Genomic DNA, 24,624 nt, shown 5'->3' with positions numbered 1-24,624 from the left:
GAGAGAAAAACTTCAAATTAAGCACAATCAGGGTGTTCAGTTTTGATGATGTCATTGTTTGGGTCAGCTGACAGCTAGTTGCTATGCAACGCTTCAGCCATTCTAGCAGGCCTCCGGAACCCTGATGTCAGGATAAGACCAACGTCTAATCAACGCAGCCACTCTACCGATCAGGTAAATGGTTCTGTTGAAATTTGGCATTGATACTCTTCTTCTAATTATTTCTAATGAAGCAAGCGACACTGCATTGCGCAAAGCCCGTTCAGACTACTATGTTACAGATAATGTATTTCATGCATTTCCCAGTTTTAGATCTCACACACGGTGCAGCAGTACATTGTAGAAAATGCATGCCTCTTTATATAGTCTTGTGGGTAAATAGCATTCATTAGTTCCCACTTGTATCCTTATGAGCTTCCTTGAAAAGACTCTTTATTCAAATGTTTCTTTAAAGAGAGTTACTTCATTGAAACGGAGTGTGGACATGCTGTGCAGTCCGCGCCCCTTGCAACCGAAAATGGACGTTTCACTGCGTGTTGCTCTTGGAGAACCTTTCCAGATCGCGGACACACACACACCTTCTCTGGGTTTGACAGGCATGGCGTCCCTCTGGGAGAGCGGCACGAGCTGCACGATAAGAACCAGGTCCGTGGAAAGAGTGGTCGCTCCCATCGCCGCTCAGGTGTGCCGCCTGATGGTGGGAGGCGGACGGGGGGGCAGGGGAGAGGCGCCGGCCCCGCTGGAGGAGGCAGCTGCAGCGGTGGCAGCAGCGATGAGGAGGCTGGCTGCCGTGGCCTCTAGGTAACGCGAGAGCCGCAGCCCCGGCCGCGACGCGTGACTGCATTCCTCTGCCAGGCCAGGACAAGGGACATCACGTTTAGAAAGCAAGTTGCAAGTTTTACCACTCGCATTTGCCATCTACTCGTGGAATGCATTTGAGCACATTTATATACATCCATGTTGTTCCCATGATAGTCTGCTGTAAAGCTTTCATAAGGATCAATGTCTTGGTTAGCGTACAAGAAGCACTTTGGTGTTCAAATGCAGGCAGCCCATTTAATCCATGTTTTTGCTTATTTGCTCTTTTTTTCCCTCATGTCTTTTCTGGATCTTTTTAAATGTGCAAGATTTTTTGCACGTACAGTATTTCAAGCATGCTGGACCACAGGGGACATATTCTGTATAAAAGCATATAACAACGTAAGAAAGGTTACAAACGGGAGCAGGTCATTTCTAGTTCATTTGGTTGCTGAGTTGGAGTGTTTCTCCAGCACTGGCTCCTGTATCATGGCCTGATAGGCCAGCAGTACCAGGGGCCGCTGACAGCCCACTGGTGCTCTTGTCCACTGGTCAGACCATGGTCCTGCTCTCTCAAAGCTGCTGAGGGTGCTGAGGTGGGTTAGAGCACTTGGCTGAACTGCTCCAGCAATCTGACGCTTTGCAGGCGGAACAAGGTGGTGCAGTTTTCTGGAGCGGCAGCCCTGGCTGGACTCCTGATCGACAGAGAACAGCAAGTGCTGACCCTGGCCACTGGGATCCTACAGGGATTGACTTGCTCAAACTATCTGAACCAGCTAGTCCCGGTGATCTTTACTATGTCCACACAAACAATATAAAGTGATTGGTATCATAAAACAATATTCCACGCTGAAAAGAAAAGTAAGGAATGACGACATTTCGGCTGTGGAGCCTTCTTCAGGCATGAGCTCACACCACGGCCAAAACGTTGTGTTTCCTTTCTTTTCTTTTGAGCGTTGAATAAACCCGTTACCTGTTCCTTGGCAGCCTACGCATGCTGAAGCAGCCCCCTACTGGAAATAATAAAACAATATTTCAATATAAATATTCAGGGAAGAAAAACATGACAGCATTACGTTGCAACACATTGTCCTTTTCTCAGGTTGGCAGAAGAATCAGAAGATGACATCCTAAGGAAAGAAATGGGGACAGCAACAGATTGTGTGCTAGCCTCTGGACAGAACCTACTACTGGCTGCCCAGAAACTCAACATTCAGCCTACCTCACCAGACCACAGAGAGGAGCTGATCATCTCAGCTCAGAATGTCTTACTTGGAACTTTAAAGGTTAGGAACAGTTGTGATTGCACATGATCCTGACAGTGAAAAAAGACCTATCTGGTGTTATTAGGAGTTTGGAATAGGATTGAAATTGTGGGGTTATAATGAAAAAAAAATATTCCAACATATTTATTCAGCCTTGTAAGTTGTGTGAGTCATGTACCCTCAGAAATATTCTTTTATCCACTCATTTTCAGCAAAAAGCAAACTCATTTATAATTCTGGAATGATGTTATCATTTATGTCCTCAGACCTTCAGCACCCATGATTATACATTCTTACTGTGTTGTTTTCTACTGTTCCTAGATTCTCTTAGTGGAGGATGATGCTGCTGTGAGGGAGATAGTCACAGCAGCTCACTGGCTGTTGGACTGCCTCACGCAGCTTGAATCGGCTCCGGATATACCATCCTTGCTGAAGTCATTCCGAGGCTTTTCAGAAGCCTTGCTTCTGTTAAACAACTTGGCAGAAAAGCGTCTCGAGGAACTGCGGGATCCTGCTCAGCAGAGAAATCTGGTTCGCTCCCTGGAAACCCTCAAGAAGTGCATCTCCATGTTGTACACAGCCATGCACACCACCATCAAACACCCCCAAAATGAACAAGCACGCGCTGCTAAGAAGTACGTCCTTGATCAAGCCGATACGTCCATAACAGAGTTAATATTGCTACTGAAAAGTAACTTCAGTGAAAACACTTCTGCCTCTCAAGGGTACTACACTGAGAAGCTGCAGGGGCTGCTTCAGCTATTGTCCAGCTCTAGCTGTTCATCAATTAGGGGTAGTGACTTTGACAGCCTTTTGCGTGATCTGGTGATCTATTGCATGGTGGTGGCAAACACTTCCAGGAAAGAAAGGCAGCTTATTGTGATTAAATATTGCCAACGTGTCCTACACCACTGGTCAGAAATATCCAGGCAAGCAAAGCTTTTAGGCAATTCTCCTGACTCCAAACAAACACAGCAAGATATTGAAGATAACTGTGTCTCCATGAAAAATGAGTTACAGAACCTGGACAACAGTATACTCACAGCCATTCTGTATCAAAGTGTGGATGTTTTTACAGCTCCCAACACTCTTTTTGAGAAGCTTGTAAGTGTGGCCACAGAGTCTACAAATGACTCCAGCGAGCTGGATCACCTCCAGCCCCCTCTCACTGCCTTCCTCGCACATGCTGATCGTGTGATCCAAGTTGCAGGTTTTATTTCCGCTTGCTCTACTGGTACCAAGAACATCGTGAACATCGAGAGTTCAAGAACACGCTTAAAGCAGCTAAAGGACAGCATTGTGCCAAGCCTATTAGAATTGGGTAAAACCTCTCTGTGCTCTGAAGCTCTGGGGAAGCTCCAGGAATTATACCGGCTGTGGGCAGAAGAAGTCGACCAGCTCCTGGGCTCTCTCACTGATGTCATCAACATAAAGCAGCTTCTAGATCTTTGCATTCAAGAGCTGATGACTGACAAGAGGGAATGTGAAAAGGCCCATACTAGCCAAAGTGCCTGTCAGTTTGAAGAGCACTCGGTCAGGCTCATAGGGCGGATGAACTATGTGGTTATAACCGCAAAAAGGCACGTGGACAAAAGTGACAACCCAGTTTTCCGAAATGGCCTTCTGGTCCTGATAAAACAAGTGGAAAACTGTGCTTCACATACAACGCTGGCTGTGCGTCACTGCCTAAAACACTGCTTGGATGTGAAACCCTTCAGCTTGTTTTCAGAAATCGTTCTGAAGTCAATCAAACAGATCCACATTCTGAGAGCTGGTCTGGATGGATTCAGCCATCCACACCTCCTTAGCCCTTTACGAGAAGAAGCCCGCCAGCGCCCACTTGCCCAGCTCACTGATGCTACTGAGCGAGCTGGATTTTCAACCTGGGACATTAAAAATGAAAACACTGCCTTGCAGTGTCAGGACAAGTGTTCTGAAAAAGCCTTCATCAAACCTACGTTACAGGCACATGCACACAGTAATAATCCCAGCATACCAGTTTTCAGTGACATAAAGTCTGACCAAAATTGGCAGAATGTGGACCTGTTACCAAACATACGTGATGTGCTCAGTGCAACAAAGGGAAAAGATATCTCTACTGTTAACATGGCATGCAAAGCTCTTCTTGAGCTTTCAAACTGTTATCTACAGGCTGCAAAAGAGGCATCCGCTATTATTGAATCTGTGGACATTCAAAAACTTGCATCTCTTCAATCAGACATCATCTCACTGACGCCTATAATTATTAAAACTGCTCAAGAGGCAGCCATAAACCCTGCACTGGATACAGAGACAATGTACAAGCGCGCAGCTATAGCTTCTGACAGAATGACTGAACTGAGACAGATACTTCTGCCTGCTGCTGGAGGCTGGTATCATGCAGTCCATGGCATGTTGCAAAACCACTCACAAAAGAACATCAGCAAAAGTATGCAAGACATCAACAAAATAATGCAATCCTGTTCTGATGTTGTACAATCAGCTATCATTTCTCCAATATCAGACTTTGATTGTGCATTAAGAACTGCACCTCAAGAAAGCATTGCTATGCTATACAGTAAGCTGAAGAAGGCACAGGCTAATGCTAAACATCTACTTGAAGTAGTTAGTGCTTTACCAGCAGGTTCTGACAGACTCGAGGGTCCCTGTATCTTGTGGTCATTGTCCATCCAGGTTCTATTAAACTCACTTGATAAACTCTTAGTGGCTGAAACACTAAACGATAAAGGGCAGTGTTTTGACCATACAGTTACTCCACAGAAAAGACTTGTGATCTTTTCGGAGAACTCGCTTCGAATCCAGGAGGCTGCAAGATTGTCCACCTTTATCTGTAAAGACAACAATATTAACAAAAAGATTGTGGACCTTCAAAAGGAGGTACAGGTCCTTACAGAAGCCTACCTTCAGTCAGCAGATGGCCTTAGCAGAATACCTCTGTCTAATATTAATCGGTTTGCTCAATCTGAACTTCTACAAAGAAAGCTTCAGATTAAAATGAAGATGCTATGTGCTCTCATTGGCATGATTAACACAGAATATGAAGAGACAATTAAAAACATTCTCCATTTATCCATTCTGGCTACCACAGGTAATAAAGATGAAAAGATATCAGCACAGAGGAACTTTGAAAGAGAAGCAGAACAGCTCTTACAAAATATCAAAGTTACCAGTCAAAACGTGCAGGATTGCCTGAACTACATTAGAGACCCCAGAGTCCGACTCAATCTAAAATTCATTAATGAGCACCTGTCTTTTGAAACAACAGATATTATCAGCAGAGCAAGAGAGGTCATTGAGACTCAGAATTTCCATGAAATACCAAGTCTAGAAATCCGAGTAACAGACTGGTCTGCAAAGGCAAATTATCTTGTGACAGAAATTTACAAAGTAAATGAAATTCATCAGGAGACAAAAAATCGTATAAGACTGCATCTCCAATGCAGATCTTTAATGGAAGCCCATAATGTATCTGCTGAAAACTCTTTCGCCCATAATAGACAGAAAAAACCTGAAGGAAATACTGTTTCTTCCTGGCAGACCAAAAATCCAGTGAATAGTGATAAAGAAGACATTCATCGGCCTCCCATCCAAAAACATGAACCTGAGAAGGTAGTACATTACGACCTTTTAAACATTTTGCATCCTTTCTACTGAGCATAATAGCAACTGAATGTGAGCAAATTTATAGCATTTTTTGGAAATAAATTTCAATATTCATGTAGTTAAGTTGAAAACAAGAAAAACCTAGAACACGCCTGTGATTTTTTATGGCTTAAACAAATTGAGAAGTATAAGAGTATAACCAGTAATGCTGTCAACCGTAGTTTAGCCTTTTTAGCGCAGGATCTTTTTCAATAAATCAGTTTCAATAAACATGGAAAGAAACCAGAGTCTATAATTGTCATAAATGAACAAGGTGTTTCCTTTCTTCTCTTTTCAGCATGGAATTAATCTATTACTTGTTCCATTGGCATAAATGATCCTTTTATAAACAGTGAAATTAATAGCAGACCTAAACTTGGTTGCTTAGTCTCAGATGACAGGATTAAAGTGTGAATGTCATCGGCCAAGAGCTGCTAAGGATTTTAAGGAAAAAATTGATTAGTGTGTACTTGTAATTTCACCAGGATGTACTGCAGTTTTTGTAAGTTAGAAAGTCTAACTCAACCAACTACAGTAACTAAATAGTATCGAAAACATCTGTCCGTGATTATGCACTTCATTGTACTGCTGTCCAAAGCAAAGTATTTTGATAAGCAAATAAAGTATTCATCACTGTTATGCTCCACCTAAGATTTGACTGATAAAAATGTAACTTCCAGGAAGGAAAATAAAGAATACAGTATATCAGTGCCATTAACAGTTGTTCTGTATGTGCGCTGAACGTGAATTAGCTGTTGTCTTTTGCAGGATTCCAATGCACCGATCAGAGAAATCAGAACCAGCAGCACATCCGTTTCCCTTACAGACACAGCCCTTTTCTTGAAGAAAGAAACAGACAAATGGCAGGATGAGAACAACAAGATTGTCCAAGTTACCAAAGAGATGGCAGCTCAGATTTACTACATGGTGCAATACCTTAAAAAGAAAGGACCCATCAAGGTATGATAACATAAGGAAACACTGTGGTCTCATATCAGTGTATTTTAATACAAGAATATGGAACAGGAGGAGGGGCATGGCACAGTGGGTAAACCTTCAGACTCAAAACTGGTGGGTTGTGGGTTCAAGTCCCTACTGCATTTGCTGCTGTTGTACCTTAAAGAGAGTACATGTATTGTATAATATCAGGTACCTTCATATTCATTACAATCTAAACCAATGTAAATCCTGCAAGAATGGGATGGGAGCAGGCTGCAAATATTTCTAAAGCTCATAAAATACAAGCCTTGTCTGGTGTAAGCTGCTCTTGCTTTTCACAAAGACCTGACGCATTAGTCAGCGGGGCTCTGGAACGTTTTGGCCTGAGTTATGCTGGGGGAAAATTTTTTTAGGCTTTTAAAGGTTTAGTCTAAATTCATTGTAAGATTTGATTTTCAAGAGAGGTTTGGGTGGCAAAAGGAAGGAGCTACCCTTTTTTTCCATTTGGAATGCCTTTAATGTTGTTTCAATTTAGAATCGGGCTGTGAACTCTAAGCCACAAATTCAGAATCTACTGTAGAGCATTGCTGAGTCAAAGCTAAACTTTTATCTTGTTAAGACTGTAACTTTAAGTAAAATAAACGGTAAATAATCACTCAACAGGCATCAGCCAAGCTTCTGGTTATTTTTCAAAAAAGCAATCTGAAAGAACAATGTCCAATAGAAATGTTTATTGCTTACACCTTTTAAGTTACTTTCATTTTGTTCTGTCGATTTCAGACCAAAGATGAGTTCATCACATCAGCCAAACGCATTGCTGCTAATGGCCAGTTGATCTCTAGGTTTGTTCAGATCATTGCCGATCACTGCCTCGACAGGCACTGCTCTGCAGAGCTGACACGCACTGTGGAGCAGATTCTCACCATTTCCAACCAGCTTAACATCATCTCAAGGTTAGACTTCCTACCTTACAAATTAATGCAGATGTTGTTCACTCATGCTGTGGTAGCTTGATTGACATTGCCCTTGTGTAATCTGTTATAAAATATTAGTCTCTTTTTTGGATTATATTTATGGATTTGTTTGACTGATAAGCAATGAAAATTTAGAAATTCAAAATTGTTTTTGCAAAGTGGTGATAACATTACAAATGATTTATACAGTTTTGTATAACACAAGCCAGTCCTTGCAGTGTGGCCGACTAGCACTGTATTAGCAAGTGCAATTATTAGACGCTGCTGAAAGAAATAACATACTGTAGCTTGCAGTGACATGCATGCCAATGAAGATGTTGTCTATACTGTAGTGTGGACAGCTTGAGGGGTCTGTCAAGTCCTCCTAGACAGGAAATGTGTCTGCCCTTCTGACTGGAAAAAACTTTCATGGCAACAAACATCAGACAGAGAATCGGGTTCTTTTCAAGTGGTTTTTCAAACCTTATTTTCCTGATAAAGAGAAGGCAGAAATAATGACCCCGTGAAGAGGGTATTTTAAGACTGGTTGTTGAACACCTCAATGAAACCGTTTAGAATGATATGCTTCAAGGATGAACAGATAGAACAAATAAAACAACCCAAAAAAATGCAGAGCACAAAGACATTAGTGCTCTGAAACCAACCAAAAGAAAATTGACTATGCATAATCCTGGACTTAAAGGAATTTTCTTCACTAAATAAAAAAAATCTCTTTATTCTTCAACAGAAAAGACTACTGGAGAACACAATTCAAGCCTTGACAGTCCTCTGAAGTATTGACAAAGTCTAGTCCCCAGGTCAATTAACTACTAAAAAAATAAGCAAGATCACCTTAATGGCCACCTCTTGTTAGAAACGTCCCTTATGTTATGTTATGAAATTAATGAAGCATGACAATTAAGAGCAAATTTGATTCCTAGTATGAGATCAACATATAGAATTTACCAGGATTTGATGTTTTTACAGTGTGAAAGCAGCGACTGAAGGAGACAGGACATCTGATGAGATTCTGGTGAAGAATTCTCAAAACCTCCTTCACACAGCTCTGCAAGGCATGAAAGCAGCAGAAACAGCATGCATCAAGGTGAAATACCATAGCTAGTTACAAGTACACACTAATCAACTCAGTTCTTTATCTTATGTTCTCCACACTCATATCTTTTGAGACCTGAGTTTAACTGAAAAGATAGCAAAGGTAACTAATCAGAAACAGACTCCATGACATAAGTTTTCTCTTCTCCCTTTTCCATCTAGGGACTGAAACAACCCCCACCAAACACAGACGAAGCTGAGGCAGCAGCACTGTGCTTTCGGTGGAAACAAAATCTTCAAATTCACCGTGCCCGGCAGGCCTCGAACCCTGAAATGGATGAGCTGGGTCTTCGGAAAACATCTTTAAATAATGCTGCACCCAGTCTGGCAGCACTAATCAAAATGCAAGAATCCTTAAAGATTCTATAGAAATCGGGCTTTATGATAGCATTTCTGTTCTAAACCTTTTTCCTCCAATCATAACATACAATTTTAAAAGCAATAGCAGTAGCTTGGAAAGTTTGAAAGCAAGGCATTGCAGCATTATCTCTAGAGCAAAACAAAATCAGAATAAGTTTACTGTATGGTCAAATGGAGGTCTGTGATTTTTCAGATTCAGAGTATAAACACATTGGATTGGTTTACAATATACTCAATTAACATGATGGAAACTTTTTTACAAATGTTGCTTTTTATATTATGTCCTTCTGAAGAACGCCAATGATTCCCAACATCTTCATATCAGATTATCTGCAGCCATTGACAAGTTGTTAAATTAGTCCCACTACAAACACTCCAGTTTTATCAAATAAAAGCTGATTTTTTTGCTTTGTTCGAAAATCTTTAATGTGATTTTAAAATTATTTTCAGTAAAAAATAAAATGACTGTGCAATGCTAATTTTCACATTTCTCTATCTATATCCTTTTATTGAAGACTCGAGTTAAAATGTCCTAAAACCACAACTTTATGACATTTCTGTTCTTGTCAAATAATTTTAGAATAGCAACAAAAATATCAAACTTATCAGAAGTTAATGACAAGTACAGTATTTATATTACAAAAAAGCAATATACAATGTGCCATATTACATCATAAAAAAATCTGACTTCATACAGAAACATACATTTACCTTATACAGATTTTCCAGCTGAAACAAGGAAAAATACTTTGCAAATTGCTTACTGTTCTAACATTCTTCATGGTCATGTGCAATAAATATGTAAAACAAAAGTGTCATATAACCAATGTGTTGCAAATCTGATCTGTTAGTGCAGAAAAATAAACATGATAATTGTTGTTTAACACTATTATCGGTAGATCTCTGGTATCTTGTTAAATATCAGCTAAGTACTGTACAGTTTTATAAAAGTGGCAGTTTTATATTCTTTCCACAAAAAAGTGTTTAAAACCATAATACTTCAATAGCATACATCTCTGATACACATTTACTGACAAAATAAATTTTACTGGATCCATCACATACACATCTGTGATAATTTTACACAAAGTCTGTTGAGTTTTAGAATACATCACTACAATTACGATGTTGATCTAAGTGAAAACAAAACTAAAGACACAGCATGGGGTCTGTGCAACAGTTACTTACAATTAAAATAAATAAATATCGAGCTCAACAAGTTGCCTGGGGGCCGAAAGCAACAAAATTCTAGCATACATTATCTGAAATGAAGAAATTCTTGCTGGAGTGTCTATTAACAAAAAGGGGAAGCTGTGGGGTCAAAAGTCTTGAAAACATCCTTGAGGGGTTTATCATCCGATTCCCCATTTGTATCGCTCTCCTGAGGTGCGTTCACTTGTCCAGATTGTCTGCTCTGTCTGGGGTCACTATACGGAGGCCGAATTAAACCAGCTAACGCTTGAATAGGCAGGTTGTGCACTGCAGGGGCTGTAGAAGACTGTGCCGCCATTGGCGTTGGTCGCTGCCTATTGTAGCTGCTATATTTATCTACAGTAGCATCTGAAGAAATGTCTGTTGTCTTGGTATCTGGCACCGCTCCAGCTTTGGATGCAGCTAAAGGGGATGACTGAGTATTTTCCTGTTTAACCGTTTGTTTCAGAATACTTAACCTCTTGGGATTCTCCACGTCATCCTTTGAAGACTGCAATGTTTGGTTTCTGGGATCATACAAGCTGATTCCTCCTAGGAGTGTTGTTGGGCTACCAAGTCCTCCACTAGAAGATGACAGTTTAGGAGCATACGGTGGGAGTTTTTCTGGTTCTGATTTAACAGTGGGAGTACCCGATGTCTGGAAGGCAGAAATGCTTCCACGCTGCAACCGAGGATCTGCAGTAGTATTTGGATCTTTCACCACAGAGTGCTTTGAGTCTATGTTTAAGGGCCCTCTGACCCTGGGATCTACTGCCTTGTGAAGTCGAGGATCCAGGGGTTTTTCAGGGGAAGACTTCGGTTCCAAGGGCTTGATCGTGTGCCCGCCCGCTTTATGAAAATTATCTTTCCCTCTACCCCCCACCAGACGCGGGTCCTGAAGCAGTGTGTTTTGATTGCTGTCATTTAAAACGCTGTTATTTCTGTTCAGTCTGGAGTCAGCAATGAGAGGAGGAAGTGGCAAGTTGATGGAAGGTTCCTGCTTCGGTATAAGAAGAGGGATTAGGTCTTCTGGGGCCCATACAACATTCTTTGCAAATGCAGGTCGTGACAGGATAATGTCTACTTTGATATGGCTAAATTGCTTTAGCTGACATCTAGGGTCCCTTAACGCAATGCCAGGTAAAGGCTCTAGAGGGATTATTGCAGCCTTTTCTCTGAGCTCTCTTTCACCCTCTTCATCATCATCTCCAGTTTGCTGCTTGTGAGCAAACGAACCATGAGAGTGGTGAACGTCAGGCTTTGTGGAACTGGAGTCAGAAGGCTTGATCTTCCTCGGATCTCGGACCAGTCTTGGGTCTACAGTGCCATCTCCAGACTTTCTCACCTCTCCAGATGCACGGTGCCTTGGGTCACATTTTGTCCGTGGATCACATGGGATGTTCTTGTCCTTTTGAAGTCGTGGATCACAAGGACCCTGGGAAGCTGTCTGTTGTGTTACTGACTGCTGCTGAGTTTTAATAATCTCATTTTGCTTCTTGAGGGTTTTAAGTATGGCCGTTACACTACTACCATCCTCTTCATCGCTGGAATACCAGTTTACTGCATCATCTGAAAGAGTTTCAGCAAAAATCATGCAATCACTAGAAAGATAATACTATTATATGTAAGACATCATCACTTCACAAATTTTGGAACATATGAGAAACCTGATGCAGTGAGGGGTGTATTTTTACTTTTAATAAAAAAATAAAATATATTAAAATATATTTCATACAGAGAGAACTGTAATTATACCACACATTTCAAGTCACCGGGATTCCGAAATATTCTAATACATTTCTGTAGAAAACATCATATTAATATCAATCCCCAAACTGAAGGATATACTTCACCTTTCTCTTTATTGGACATTTTTTGTCCTTTATTTTCCTCTTTCTGATGATCCCCTTCATGTTGCTTCTGACTCAGTCTGAGGAACAGTGCTTTCTGCATGGCCGGAAGGAAGTCTGGCACATGAACTGGGGGTTTATGGTTACTGCTGCCGTCTGAGTCAGTGCCGCTGTGCTGACTGTCTTGGACACAGCTGTAAGTCAGCTGGTCCATGTTAAGAGCTTCTTCTGTGTAGAACAGAATTGTTGGGGTGAGTTAGCAATACTAATCTTTGCAGTCTTTAAAAAGCAGTATTATGAAAAAACAATGGAGAGGCAGGCTTACTGGAAAAGCTAACAGCATATTACACCAAAAACAAATTTTCACATCAAAGGCTTTCTTTAAAAAGTGCAAGCGGATCCAATTAATTTTTCTTGTTACTTTTTGAATGCAAGCAGTCTTTGCTAAGGCATGCGTTAGCCAAAAGGGAGTACATGATTATAATTTCTAAAACATTTTTTCTTTCAAAAAACATCATGATCACTGTCAAAATATAGTAAGAACAAAGAGTGCTAGTACCTTCTTGAAGTGGTGCGGTCTCTAGGCTGTGAACAGTTTGGTTGGTGTAATAGTTATTGAAGAAATCCGTGGTGTTCGGCATTGCCTGAAAAGGAATGTTTTGCTGCATCTGATGATCTGACATCTGTTGAAAGGGTGGGCCTGGTACAGTCTGCGGGGGGGTATCTCGGGATCTGTTTCCATGGGAATTCCCGTGAAAGGCTGGGGGTACCCCAGGGGGTGGTGGATGCATTGGCGGGCCATGTGCCCCTGGAAAACCATGTGGTACGGGCTGACGAGGAGGACTTTGAGGTATTGGTGGACAGTGTACCCCCGGAGGCCCTCCATGATGAGCTGGCCCCAGTGACCCTGGAGACCCAGGAGGAGGAACTGGTGGTCCATTAGGTCCAGGGGGCATCATATTGAGGCCTGGCATGTCATCAGTGCCGCCTCCAAACATCTGCGGAGGAGGAGGACCATTTCCCTGGAACTGGGGCCCAGGAGGGGAGGAGCTGTTGTAGAAATTGGGCCTAGAATAAGACAAAATCCACAGCATTGGTCAAAATCATGTATCAATAATAGAAATGAACATTTTTCTTTCTTTAATAACAAGGAGGTTCATCTATGGATGACTCAGATTTAATGCTGGAACTTTCAGTTTCCTATAATTACCTAAGTCCAATTTTTTGTGCCAGATCCACAGTTGGCTGCACAACAATTTCAAATAAGGAGGGGATCTTCTTCTGTCCGCTACAGGGGCTGCCCTCCTGGGGGCTATTAGGACCAGGTGTGGGTAGAAGTCCCACACCAGGAGGCGGCTTCGGAAGGGGAGCAATGCCTTGTTTCCGCAAGTCCTCCAACTCCTGTTCATCTTCATTTACTGGCTCCTCCTCAGTGTTCAAAACCTAGACAGGAAAATGTGGTGTAATTAAAAGTTATTCATTTCGAAGTGGAAGTAAAGGTGTTTTTAAACCATAACGATGCATTTTCAATTTTCTAATTCTCTCTATCTTTTAATGAATATTTTGAAGATACATGAAGAATCCATTAAGCTCTTGCTGATGTTAGTTTAACAACATCTTTCACTTTCTAGTCCGTTCGCTGATTTACATACTGTAACAACAAGAGAATTGGTGTTATTTTATGTTATACATCAAAGGAACTTTTTTAATATCCATGCATTTTTCTAACCTTTTCCAAGAGTTCTCTCGTAAGATCTGTAAGGGGATCATGGGAAAATTTACAGTTATCTCCTTGATAGCATTTTGCTCCAGTGTGAAAGAACTTGCAAGGATATTCATGTAAATACCAGGGGTTAAGGAAAGCACACATTTGTAAATATGCACATATAATTACAATAAATGTGGAGTTTATTTAGGGCATTTTTGGACTGCCAGGAAACAACGAATATTGAAAACTATAACTGCACTTAAATTACATAATGTATTTTTAACAAATTAATGTTGGAAGAAAACCACAAAATAAAAAGTGCAACCGTTTCACCTAATTACATGCATATGAACTACTTTGGCTGCTGATATATTGAATATTTTGCCTTATTTAAAATATTATTGCAGAAACACCCTTTGCAAACCTTTGTTCAGCATACCCACACATCCAAAGGGAAACAATCGCTGAATGGACCAGAATGCCAATGGTCACAGAAAACAGTCACAGGTATACAAACCATTTCAAATGTACATGCTGAAAAATACAGAAAAGGAATACTGTGGTCAACAAGAAAGAATCCAAAAATGTATTTGTTTGGGTTTTAACTCAACTGAGACACTGCACTATTCCCCACAGACAATACACATTGCTAACAAAGAGTAAAGGATATTGTGCATGTAAATGCAGTTATCGCCTTTACTACAGAATCCCTGTAGGTAGAATTTGCAAATCTCCTTTTTCTTATCAGGAACAACAAGTTCGTGTTCAAATTTACACTGGTCCCCCTGAAAGACAAAATTGGAAAATTTTAGTATAAAATAGTTACATACTACATTTAACATAGTTATATATGGTTTTATTTATCTAGCTTTGAATCTTCTCCTAAAGGAAAAAATGTGGAACCATTTACTCTAAACTCTACCTTTATACAACGGCCTTCCAGGAAATATTTGCAAATATATCTTCCATTGTGTTCAACTGTGTGTTGGTTAATAAACTCCTGGGTCATAATTGGACGTTTCTTCTGGATAACAGCTGGACCTTTTCCTTCCTATAAGAATGGAAAATACATACTGTAAACGTTTAACCCCAACATGTAAAACACATTTCTAACTGACTGGATGTCCATTTTATTACAAAGCTTCAAACCTTGAGGACCACTGAAGCTACACTAAAACACAGAAGCTAAAGAAACCATTACCCGTCACAAAACTGAATTAAGGAATCCCGACATCAAAAGGTCATCCACAAATCAAGTCTCCAGTGATCTAAATGAGGACATGAATTGAAATGAAAATGCAAAATAGACTTCTTAAAATAGCGTGGCGTTCCCTGTGACGTTCTTCAAGCTTTGATGTAGTTGAACAAACTGGTTTAGGGTTGAAAATTAAGACCTGATAAGATTCTTAACCAAGAAAGAACGGCTTATTGACTGCAGTTTGGGTCTGCAACATTCCTACAGACGCAGGCCTAAGCCACACGGATGGATGAAGCCTTACCTCCTTCAGCCCATCTGCCCCCTGGTCTGCCCCTCGGCCTCGCCCTCTTCCCCAGTTCTTCCCTTTCTGCTTCTTGTTTTTCTGCATGCCACGCCCACGCCCTGCACCCCGGCCTCTGCCCTTCTGGCCTGGACCTGCAATAGTCACACATGGGACTTACCCTGCGGCCGTCTTCTCCCTTCGCCATACAGAACACGTCATGAGGTCATGTCAAGTCACGGCCGTCTGAAAAAAATCTTCTTACCTTTCTGTACTCCTTTCATATTCAGCTTCTTCATCTGCTCCTTTGGGGGACCCTTGTTGGGTCCTGAGGCTGTGGCCTCTTTAGCTTGTCTGTATTGGTTCAATTCATCAGCAAAATCATTGTCGTCGCCTTCGTAGTCATATTTTTCCTCACTATAGTCACTGAACTTGTCAAATTCATTGTTTTTATGTTGTGTCGTCTTCTGACATTTCATGTAACCTCCACTAGATTGGCCATGCTAAAAACAACAGTGATAAAGTACACAGTTATTGAAGACTGCCACTTTATAATGTTATTAGTGTTTAGTTATGTATCAGTTTTCTATGAGCTTCACTGAGTTGATAATAAAAATGTCTTTATGTATTTCATATACTCATCCCTTGCTATATGAGCACAAACAGTTCCAAAATGTTAACTTGTAGACAAGAACTTGTAAAAGTGACACTCGAATTCATGAAAATATAGATAATTAAGTACCAAAATCCCATAATTGGACATAAACCACTTTAATATTTTTTCTGATGTACTTAAATAGTTTAGCACCATAAAATGCTAGGTCTGTGTTACAACATGTAGAATTTAGCAACACTTCATTTTCATGATATGTTTAAATGAACCAGTTATGTGGAGATTTAGGAATTTCATATAGTAAGTATGGCATAAACTAATCAAAAATTTGTTGAACAAAAATGACTTATTATTAGTGTTACTTAATAAATCTTTAAAAGTTAAGGAGAATGAAACCTATAACTAAAAAAGTACAACAGAACATCTATCTGATGATAATACTGCATTCATAGTGCACACGTATCGTATAAAATATTAAACTGCTACAATATTTTTACAAATTATGCATTCAAAAATTATTCAACATGACTAGTTCAACACCCTTACAATTTCTATTAAGATGGTTAAGACAACATCAACCAAGAGAAGTGAAAGACAAATGGAAAAAACATTGTTAATTCCTGTAACAAAAAAAGTATGTACATCACTGGTTCTTGTGACTGCTGGTCAAGAAAGTGCTCCTTTGACAAGGGAAGAACGTACTATACGATCATTACAAGTCACAATCACACCTCATATACAGAATAGTTCATTTTATTTTCTACTTCGAGTTATTTAATTTTATCACTAAAACAGTAATGGCTTATTTACTGATATAGTGTACATTAAGACCACAACACATGATATTGCCTCAAAAGTGTATATGATGGAATATAAAGCATCTCAGTGTAAACAAGTACAAGACTTATTCTAATCTGTAAAATCATATGTGGGTAAAGAACAATCTTCTGTTATAAAATGTATGTAATGCACTTCAACAGAAACTCAAAAGCGGATATTATAATATTGAAAATGTTGTTATCATACTCAGCAAATTTTGAGAAAAAAGGATAAAAACGGTCATGAAACAATTACCTGTACTTCCAATCAAAAATGTAAAAACAGAGGGGAGGAGATGTCTTTACCTGAGTAAACTGGGAGTCATAGTCCCTGTATGTTCCTGCGTTTTTCTTGTGCAGCCTTTCTGAATGCTCATAATCAGAGTCATAGCTGCCCGAACCATCTTCACTGGAGGGGGAATGATGCTGGAAAAATTACATATGCACAAAATACAGTCAGAGACATATTTTAACTTTTAATAATGCTAAGTCTCTGCAACATTTTTACCATTTGCAGGGATGAATATGCAACAAACCTAGAAAATAAACACAAGAAAACACATCCCTGACAAAAGTTTTGGTTTAATTATTTTAAAACCATTAATAAAGAACTTTGTTTCCATAACAAATTTACCGTGAATTTGCTGCTATCTATACATACACTGTACAGAGTGCTGGGAAATACTTTTAAAAGGAATAAATTAAAGTTATATGTTACTTTTTAAAAGTAAGGGATACTTTTTGCAATTAAGTTGGTTTCTGATCTATACACTACATAGATCACTGAAACTGACGACTTCTTAAAATTCATTTCCCCACATCATCTTGGTGGTACTTTTAAAAACAAATCCCTAATACAAGTAACTTGTAACTGCTTTGGATGATTTTCTAAAGATAATTTTCCTCAACACTGACTGTACATGTTCATTGGTCAAATTTATTTCATACTGTGCCTAGGCGACACTCAAAGGATAGCAACTAATGCAAGTTAAATGCGATGCCATTTGGCTGCCTGAGGGTGGACATACCCAGTGTCAAAGAAGAAGAGGAGGCCATGCCTTTACATGGTTACCTGGCTGTAAACTACGACATGGACGACAAACACTAGGCCGAGTGCAGGCTTACTTTCTGTCTGTCCCGTCTCCTCTTCTTGGATTTCCTCTTTTCTCTTTCTTTTCGGTGTCTCTTCCTCGACCGCCTGTGGGTCTTTTCTTCTTTCTCTTTTTCTTCTTTCAGCTCTTTTCCCTCCTCCTCAATGCCAATCCCTTCATCGTCTATTTCTCCATCTTCAAGCTCACCGTCCTCTCTTTGACCAAGAAAAAGAACACATATTGAATAATCATATATACAAGACACAGTGATTGAAGAAGAAAGTCTTTACATAGCTTAATCATCAAGTTGAGGCAGTGTAACCTTCAATAAAACATTTATACACTGTATACAAAAAATACCTAATTTGCTCTTCCAACCAATAGCATGCTCATATTTTTTTATAAATCTAATTTCAATTCAACCCCCCTTTTATTAATACCTTATTATTGGTGTTTACATTGCAAAAATGTTTTTTTTTTCTAATCAGACTGCTTTTAACCATCTTACAACCAAAATACAACAACACAAAAAATGCTTTAATTTTATAAAGCACAGCAGTTTTTCCACATATTCTAATTCTAGATGTCATGGTACTTTTTAGAGAGGAAAAATTATTAAAAGTTCAAGAGATAGCTACTTGATCATGAAGAATATCTTGTTAAAGTACCTGCATACATGAAATGGCAACTAAGAACATATGCTTCATTGCTGTTTGATGCATGTTAAAATACTTCCGTGCAATAAAATTAAAGGTAATAAGTATCTCATTACATGGAACACATCTTTAACACTGAGCAATTTCTACCCTTTAAATAATCCAGTCAGACACACTACTAATTTAAAGCTGATGAGGTGGAGCATATCATTATGTCCTTTTCTAAATGATCACAAGTGAATTCCTTGAAAACCTCATGCTGGACAAGAGTTTTTTTAGGCCACCCACCACATTTTAAACACCCTTTTTATAACATAAACCCGTTAACAAAATGTTTTAACTTACAGTGGGATTCATACCACTTCAAGGCCATTAGTATCTGTTGCAAAAGAAATGTTTCTGGTTCTATTATAGATGCACAAATATCATTCTAGGTTTACAAATATCTAGTGAGAGAGTTACCTACAGATTAGTCCCAAGGCCATCAATGTCTGTGAGAATGTTTCTTTAAACCCTAGCTTGTTTCCCTGTATATTCACTGTGCTCGTCTGAAATAATTCTCAGAAAAAATGGAAACAAAAACTGAGGAATGCATACATGCTGCCACTCCAAATAATTCTAAAAGGAAGAAAAAACTCTCAGTAATATACCTGACCCCTGAATGCGTCTCATGACACTCTAGATGAAAGGTATGTTCACACTGGGCTTGTTTCAGATTAAATCAATTTGGTTCATTTGACTTGGAAAATTTGCTAGCTGCACCGAGTTCTCTAGGAAGTGGACTGCAGATCGCTTTCTAGTTTCACTTCCTTGTATCCTAGGGATTTGGTCTACTTGTATTCATATTGTTATAAAATAATGTGAACTATGTTTTAGATATGAAGTGTAGATTGTTACACTAGATACACTGTTAAAAAAAACTTTTCCTGGTATTACACCCAATGTTTTAACAGCACGCGCTTCTTTCAAAATACATTGGTGGCATCATTCTTACATTGCCCCCTTGTTGATTACATCTACTCACAAACCCTTTTTCAGCTTGTGGAAAAAACAGAAAACGCTCGTCTTTTTTATATCAGACAGCATCTGAATCTGAATGCAATTTGTATTTCTAAAAGCTCTTCTGCCTTCTTTCGTGCCCATCTCTATCCCAGTGGTATTGCTGTGTTGAAACATTGGCTGTAATGCCAGGAAAAGTTTTTTTTTATTTCAATGCTGTGGTCATATTAATTTTCTGTTTGCAAACTGAGCCCCCTGTAAGGTTCACATTCAAGTTAATAAAGTGAAGAGTGTCACATCTATCTGCCCCTGTGATCTGTAGTCCGTTTGGACTGTACCCTCCTAACAAACCAAAGTTTATAGATTATGATTAAAAGCTCCAGTGTGAACGGACCTTAAAACACTGGAGATTCAGGACGTTTGTTTCTGAAGCTAAGATTTTAACAACAAAACCTGTACACACTAGAAAAGACCAGCATCTTTTGTTAGAGAATAAAGTACATTAAATGTGATAAACATACATAGAGCTGAAGTATTTAATTGCAGGACCCTTTGCCTAATAGGAATTGATCAACAACTCATTTCTCCTCAAATTTGATCAGAATACGGGTCTCCTTTTCTATATACAGTACATGACTAAAGTCAGCAGATTTTCTGCAGTAGCATTTCATTTCTATACTTTGGAGTCTTCACATACTTCCTTGATGACTTGCAAATGCCAGTAATTCACTTGTCATTCATGTAATTTTCAATTTTTAAAATCTTATTTTTTCATGGTTGGAGACCAATAGGCTCGAAGGGGATAACTTTAAACGAGGGGTTTCAAACTCAGTTCCTGAAGGGCCTGCTATCATCTGGTTTCTGTTCCACCCCAATTCTCACTTACATAGATGATAATAATTATCAAAATTATTTAGGTTAACTGTTCAACGTAAGGCTTCTAATCTGGCTTCAAGGTGATATCTAGGTAACTGTACCCTTGATTAGGTAAATATTTTGATTAATCAGCAATAAAACTTTATTAAAACAGTCTCTATTGAAAACTTAAATAATTATACTCTGTGTGTGGAACTGACTCCTCAAACTGGACCAAAGAAGGACATTCTGCCCTCCAGGAACTGAGTTGGAGAACCCAGAGTTCTATCACTGTTAATGAGACAATCTTGCATCACATAAGCACAACCTTTCTACGACAGGTTATGTCAGTTAAGTTCTTTTTTTCAAAAACCAACACTAAAATACAACTGCAAAACTCATTTAGCTACTATTAAACAGCTACAAAATCTCTTTATTTTTACGTAACCTGCTTAAATCACATTCCAAACCAAGTAACACCATGAAACAAAGAAGATTAGGCTCTTACCATATATGTAACCTACCTAATGGAAATAAGTGGAAATAAATTGGACAAAACAAAAATCTGTTTAGACAACAAACGGAAGAAAATCCTAACAATTCAACTCCACTGTAAATTCAATAACTCTATGCTAGTGCATGCCCTTCTGACCAAAGGAACAGGTGGATGTGAGTGGAAGGGAAAGTAAGCCTGCATCAGATGGTTACAAGATGAAATGAACAGCTGAAATTAACCGACACTGACCTACAATGCACAGCCTCGAGTTTCTCATCCAACTGCCTGTACTGGAGACAAACTCTTCACAAGGGGAGCTCAGTGCGCATGGATATTATGGGGCGGCTATCATGCGTCATCTTAATTTACATAAAAAATCACCTAACATGAAAGCCAGCATCTATAAGGAAGAACTTCAAAATGGTTGACCCATCTCTGTAAACACTGCCAAAAATTAACACTATTGTACAGCGTAGAAAAAAACCAACAGTTCCACCTATTCGCGCTGGTAGAGTGAAATGAGCAACATAACTTACCATGACATGTGCATTTTATGGAACGTAAATAATACTGGTATTAATATAAATATATAGCGCACTATATAAAAAATAAACGCATGCAGATTCTAAGTACAAGGATTGGAAGGCCTGAGTTCACCATTACCAAGAAAGCGTTTCAACAATACCATATTTCTGAGACAACGCACCAAAACAAAAATCACAAGCATTTAACTAACTAAAAAAAAATCGTACAGAAGAATTTTTAGATATATAAGAATGTTACTCGACCTTTCGTCCCCTGCAAGTTCAGAGTCTGTCATGTTTTTGTCAAGAACGGGGTTTGGGGGATTGGCGAAAAGGCTCGCAAAAGCCATGATGGTTGGAAACGACACTGCACTGCTCCCGAAACCAGAGTGAGTTGCATTCAGTCACTCAAAAGGAGACGTTGGATTGTGAGAGATGATGAAGGATTACATTAGTTTGAAAAACTCACGGTTACTTTAGTGAGAGACAGAGTAACACAACAGACTTTATCCAGTCTCTTATCAATCACTTGATGTTGTTTTAAAACTGTAACAGAGTTTGATACACCCGCTTGGCTAATGTCCCGCCGGATGACTGTTTTCTTGAAAATTTGGAGACGAAGGGTGAAATAACAAGAAATTCTATCATTTTCGGTAGTATCTATTCCTTCACACAAACATGGCGCCCGCAACGCATTGTCAAAATGGCTGCGCTGAACCTCACCACGGCAATTGTATTCTTCCACTTATTGCTCTAGTCCCGAAGGATCAGTCTAATACCCCAAATATCCGCTTTATGGTATTTGTGATTGGATAGCTGCGTTTACCTTCGGCGGATTATGTAAATATTATTTCTTCTATTGGTTAAGAGGAATGTCATACGAATCCGGGGGCGTGGTTTTAGTAATCAAGGTTGGTAGAGAGAAAAGAAAACCCACCAATGAAAACTGTCGTTGCGTCATTACTGCGGAATGATATGTGGAAAAGTAGAACACAGGTTCGGCTAGTACTATGCAAAGCAAGTTACATAAAAATGTTTACAAAAGGGAGTCTTCCTGTTTTAGCACAAGAGATACAATTATCGATCGTTTACGTCTTTTTATGCGACTAGAAATCAAAGATGTGCAAATCGTCTTTAAAAGATTGTGAAGGCGATTGTTTTCAAGCGATGCGTGTTATGTTTTTTTATTTTCAATTTTGTGTTATGTGCACAATTTCCTTGTTTTAAACGATGAAACCATGCATAGAATAGATAAACGTATTAACTGAAACTGAAACTTTTTTTTTCCCAATGAGAATCGGCGTTACAGGTTCGTGACCTTAAATGCCGTAACTCGTGTACATTTAGTGCGGGAAATCAGATGTCACTGGTGCCTCCCACAGGAAGAAACACGTTTTCAAAAGCTGACAGATTTTAACGGTAGATGGCGTCAGCGATCAACTTTTATTCAGAATCAACAATTCTGAATTGCTAATTGAATTCAGTGATTAACACGTGCAATGAAACAAATACTATTTAACTGGAGTCCCCCCCTAGTTAAGCACCCAGTTTAACAGCTTTATGGAATACTTTTATGTAAGATTTTCACTTAAAATAGATATTATTTTTATTACTAAAATTGTTGGGAGAGTGTGAAACAGACATATTTAGTTCTCAGTTGTATTTTCCTTTATTCAGTACACTTACATTATTTAAAACAACATTGTTCTTCTGAGCCTATAAAAACTCTTCAGGCTTTTTTTTTCAAAATAAGTAGTTCAATGGCATTCTGTCTTTTAAAATGTAAAAACCAATTCTCTCTGCTACTCTTCAAACACCACTATCTTTATAGTGGACTCTCATTCTCATCACCTATCAAACTACATCTTCTGCTTCACACTTACATACTTTCTGTAATCATGTGGGGATTGTTAATGGTTACCCTTCACACTGCAAAAAAAAGGAAAAATAACCACAATAACACAGCGACAGCAATGTCCACCCAAATGATAGGCTTCGGGTCTCATTAACAACATGGAACAAGGTGCTATTGTTTTCTTCACATCAAAGTTGGAACATTGGCAGTATCAATCTTATTTACTATTTGCTAATGTATTCTGTATTAATAATTTAAAATAAGAGGTTATTATTGATTTTACATTATTGTCCTCGATGTATGGTTACAGAGAAAACTTGCCTGGAATTATCTTATCCCAAATTCCAAAGTGTGTTGCTTTATGGTTGAAGAAGGGCTTTCCCTGAACATATGTATTTCAGAAAAATTACATGTTTTTACCTTCAGAAAGAGGCTTTCAGAAGCTAGAGACAGGCCCTGTTTTGTTCTCACGAGTATTTTGTGTGAGAACCAAACTCTATCAGGCTTCTATGTAGTTTACAGAAGGCATTTTGCACATTACAGGACAACCTGAATAACCGTACATACTGTAAGTAGCATAATTACTTCTGTGATTATAGACATTAGTCAGTACTTATACAATTGGTGATGTGGATTAATGAAAAAAGGACTGAACAGAAAAAGGTCACAAAAGTGGCAGCTGGCTAGAAAGAGAATGTTGCTCCACCTTTATAAAAAAAGATTTATGGTACTGCGGCTCAGTGGTTGGCATTGGTGTCCCACAGCCCTGGGGCCCGAGGCTCAATTGTGGCCTTGGGCCTTGGCAAGTTTGCCTGTGTTTGTGCCCCTGGCTCCCCTGCAGGCCTGCATTCGAAAATAGGCTGAATGGAAAATTTGTTTTTATTAGGTGAATCAAACTTATTGTTATCCTCCAAAGCTCACAGCTGGTCTTGGAATAGAACTGAACTAGTACATGTAAGATCTGCCATTCAAGAAGACAGAGGACATAGCACCAAATGAACTCCAAAGGATGTTTTGAACATCTGTACGTCTTGAGAATGTTGCATTTGCTTTAAGGCTGAATAAATAAAATGCCTCATTTCACAAGATAATCAAGTGGCTTTCTTCCAGAATGCTTTTTGATTGTATCAGTGCTGGAAGGGGCTTTCAGATGGATATGCTATTAAACTTCTTTAACTGTACCAGGCTCACCATATCAGATGTTCTGAAAAACATCTAAAGTATGTATTGAAAAATACTGCTGCTGAATAAACAGCGGTGAGTATTTCTAATATACAGAAACAGACACTTCCATTGGGCAACTGACTAAGAATGCATAAGGAATTCATCCAGATGTTGCAAGTGTCCATTCAATTCAGTATTACACAAACGTTAAACTGCAGTATCCATGTAGACATGTAGGGTTGACAGGTCTGTTTAA

At 39.1% G+C, this 24,624-nt stretch overlaps 2 protein-coding genes across 2 annotated transcripts; one reads left to right on the top strand and one right to left on the bottom strand.

Moving 5' to 3' along the window:
• Window positions 1-75: 75 nt before the first annotated feature.
• Window positions 76-9,480, top strand: LOC148646337 (uncharacterized). Its single transcript, XM_088610155.1, has 8 exons — window positions 76-174; window positions 597-801; window positions 1,901-2,084; window positions 2,385-5,672; window positions 6,474-6,665; window positions 7,425-7,597; window positions 8,585-8,702; window positions 8,873-9,480. The coding sequence occupies exons 2-8, from the start codon at window positions 599-601 to the stop codon at window positions 9,077-9,079; spliced, it is 4,365 nt and encodes a 1,454-aa protein (XP_088466281.1). The 5' UTR covers window positions 76-174; window positions 597-598; the 3' UTR covers window positions 9,080-9,480.
• A 202-nt stretch (window positions 9,481-9,682) lies between these two features.
• Window positions 9,683-22,066, bottom strand: zc3h6 (zinc finger CCCH-type containing 6). The gene is made up of 12 exons (XM_088610157.1): window positions 21,614-22,066; window positions 17,854-18,034; window positions 17,035-17,154; window positions 15,563-15,800; window positions 15,319-15,452; window positions 14,742-14,870; window positions 14,490-14,604; window positions 13,841-13,950; window positions 13,322-13,554; window positions 12,671-13,179; window positions 12,115-12,339; window positions 9,683-11,830 (listed from the first exon to the last, which is right to left on the bottom strand). The coding sequence occupies exons 1-12, from the start codon at window positions 21,697-21,699 to the stop codon at window positions 10,365-10,367; spliced, it is 3,546 nt and encodes a 1,181-aa protein (XP_088466283.1). The 5' UTR covers window positions 21,700-22,066; the 3' UTR covers window positions 9,683-10,364.
• Window positions 22,067-24,624: the final 2,558 nt, after the last annotated feature.

Source organism: Lepisosteus platostomus, chromosome 17, assembly GCF_059453375.1.
Source record: "Lepisosteus platostomus isolate fLepPlt1 chromosome 17, fLepPlt1.hap1, whole genome shotgun sequence".
In the NCBI taxonomy this organism is placed as follows: Eukaryota; Metazoa; Chordata; class Actinopteri; order Semionotiformes; family Lepisosteidae; genus Lepisosteus; species Lepisosteus platostomus.
The sequence above is the reverse complement of the archived record's forward strand: the minus strand, read 5'-3'. Positions and strand labels throughout refer to the sequence as shown.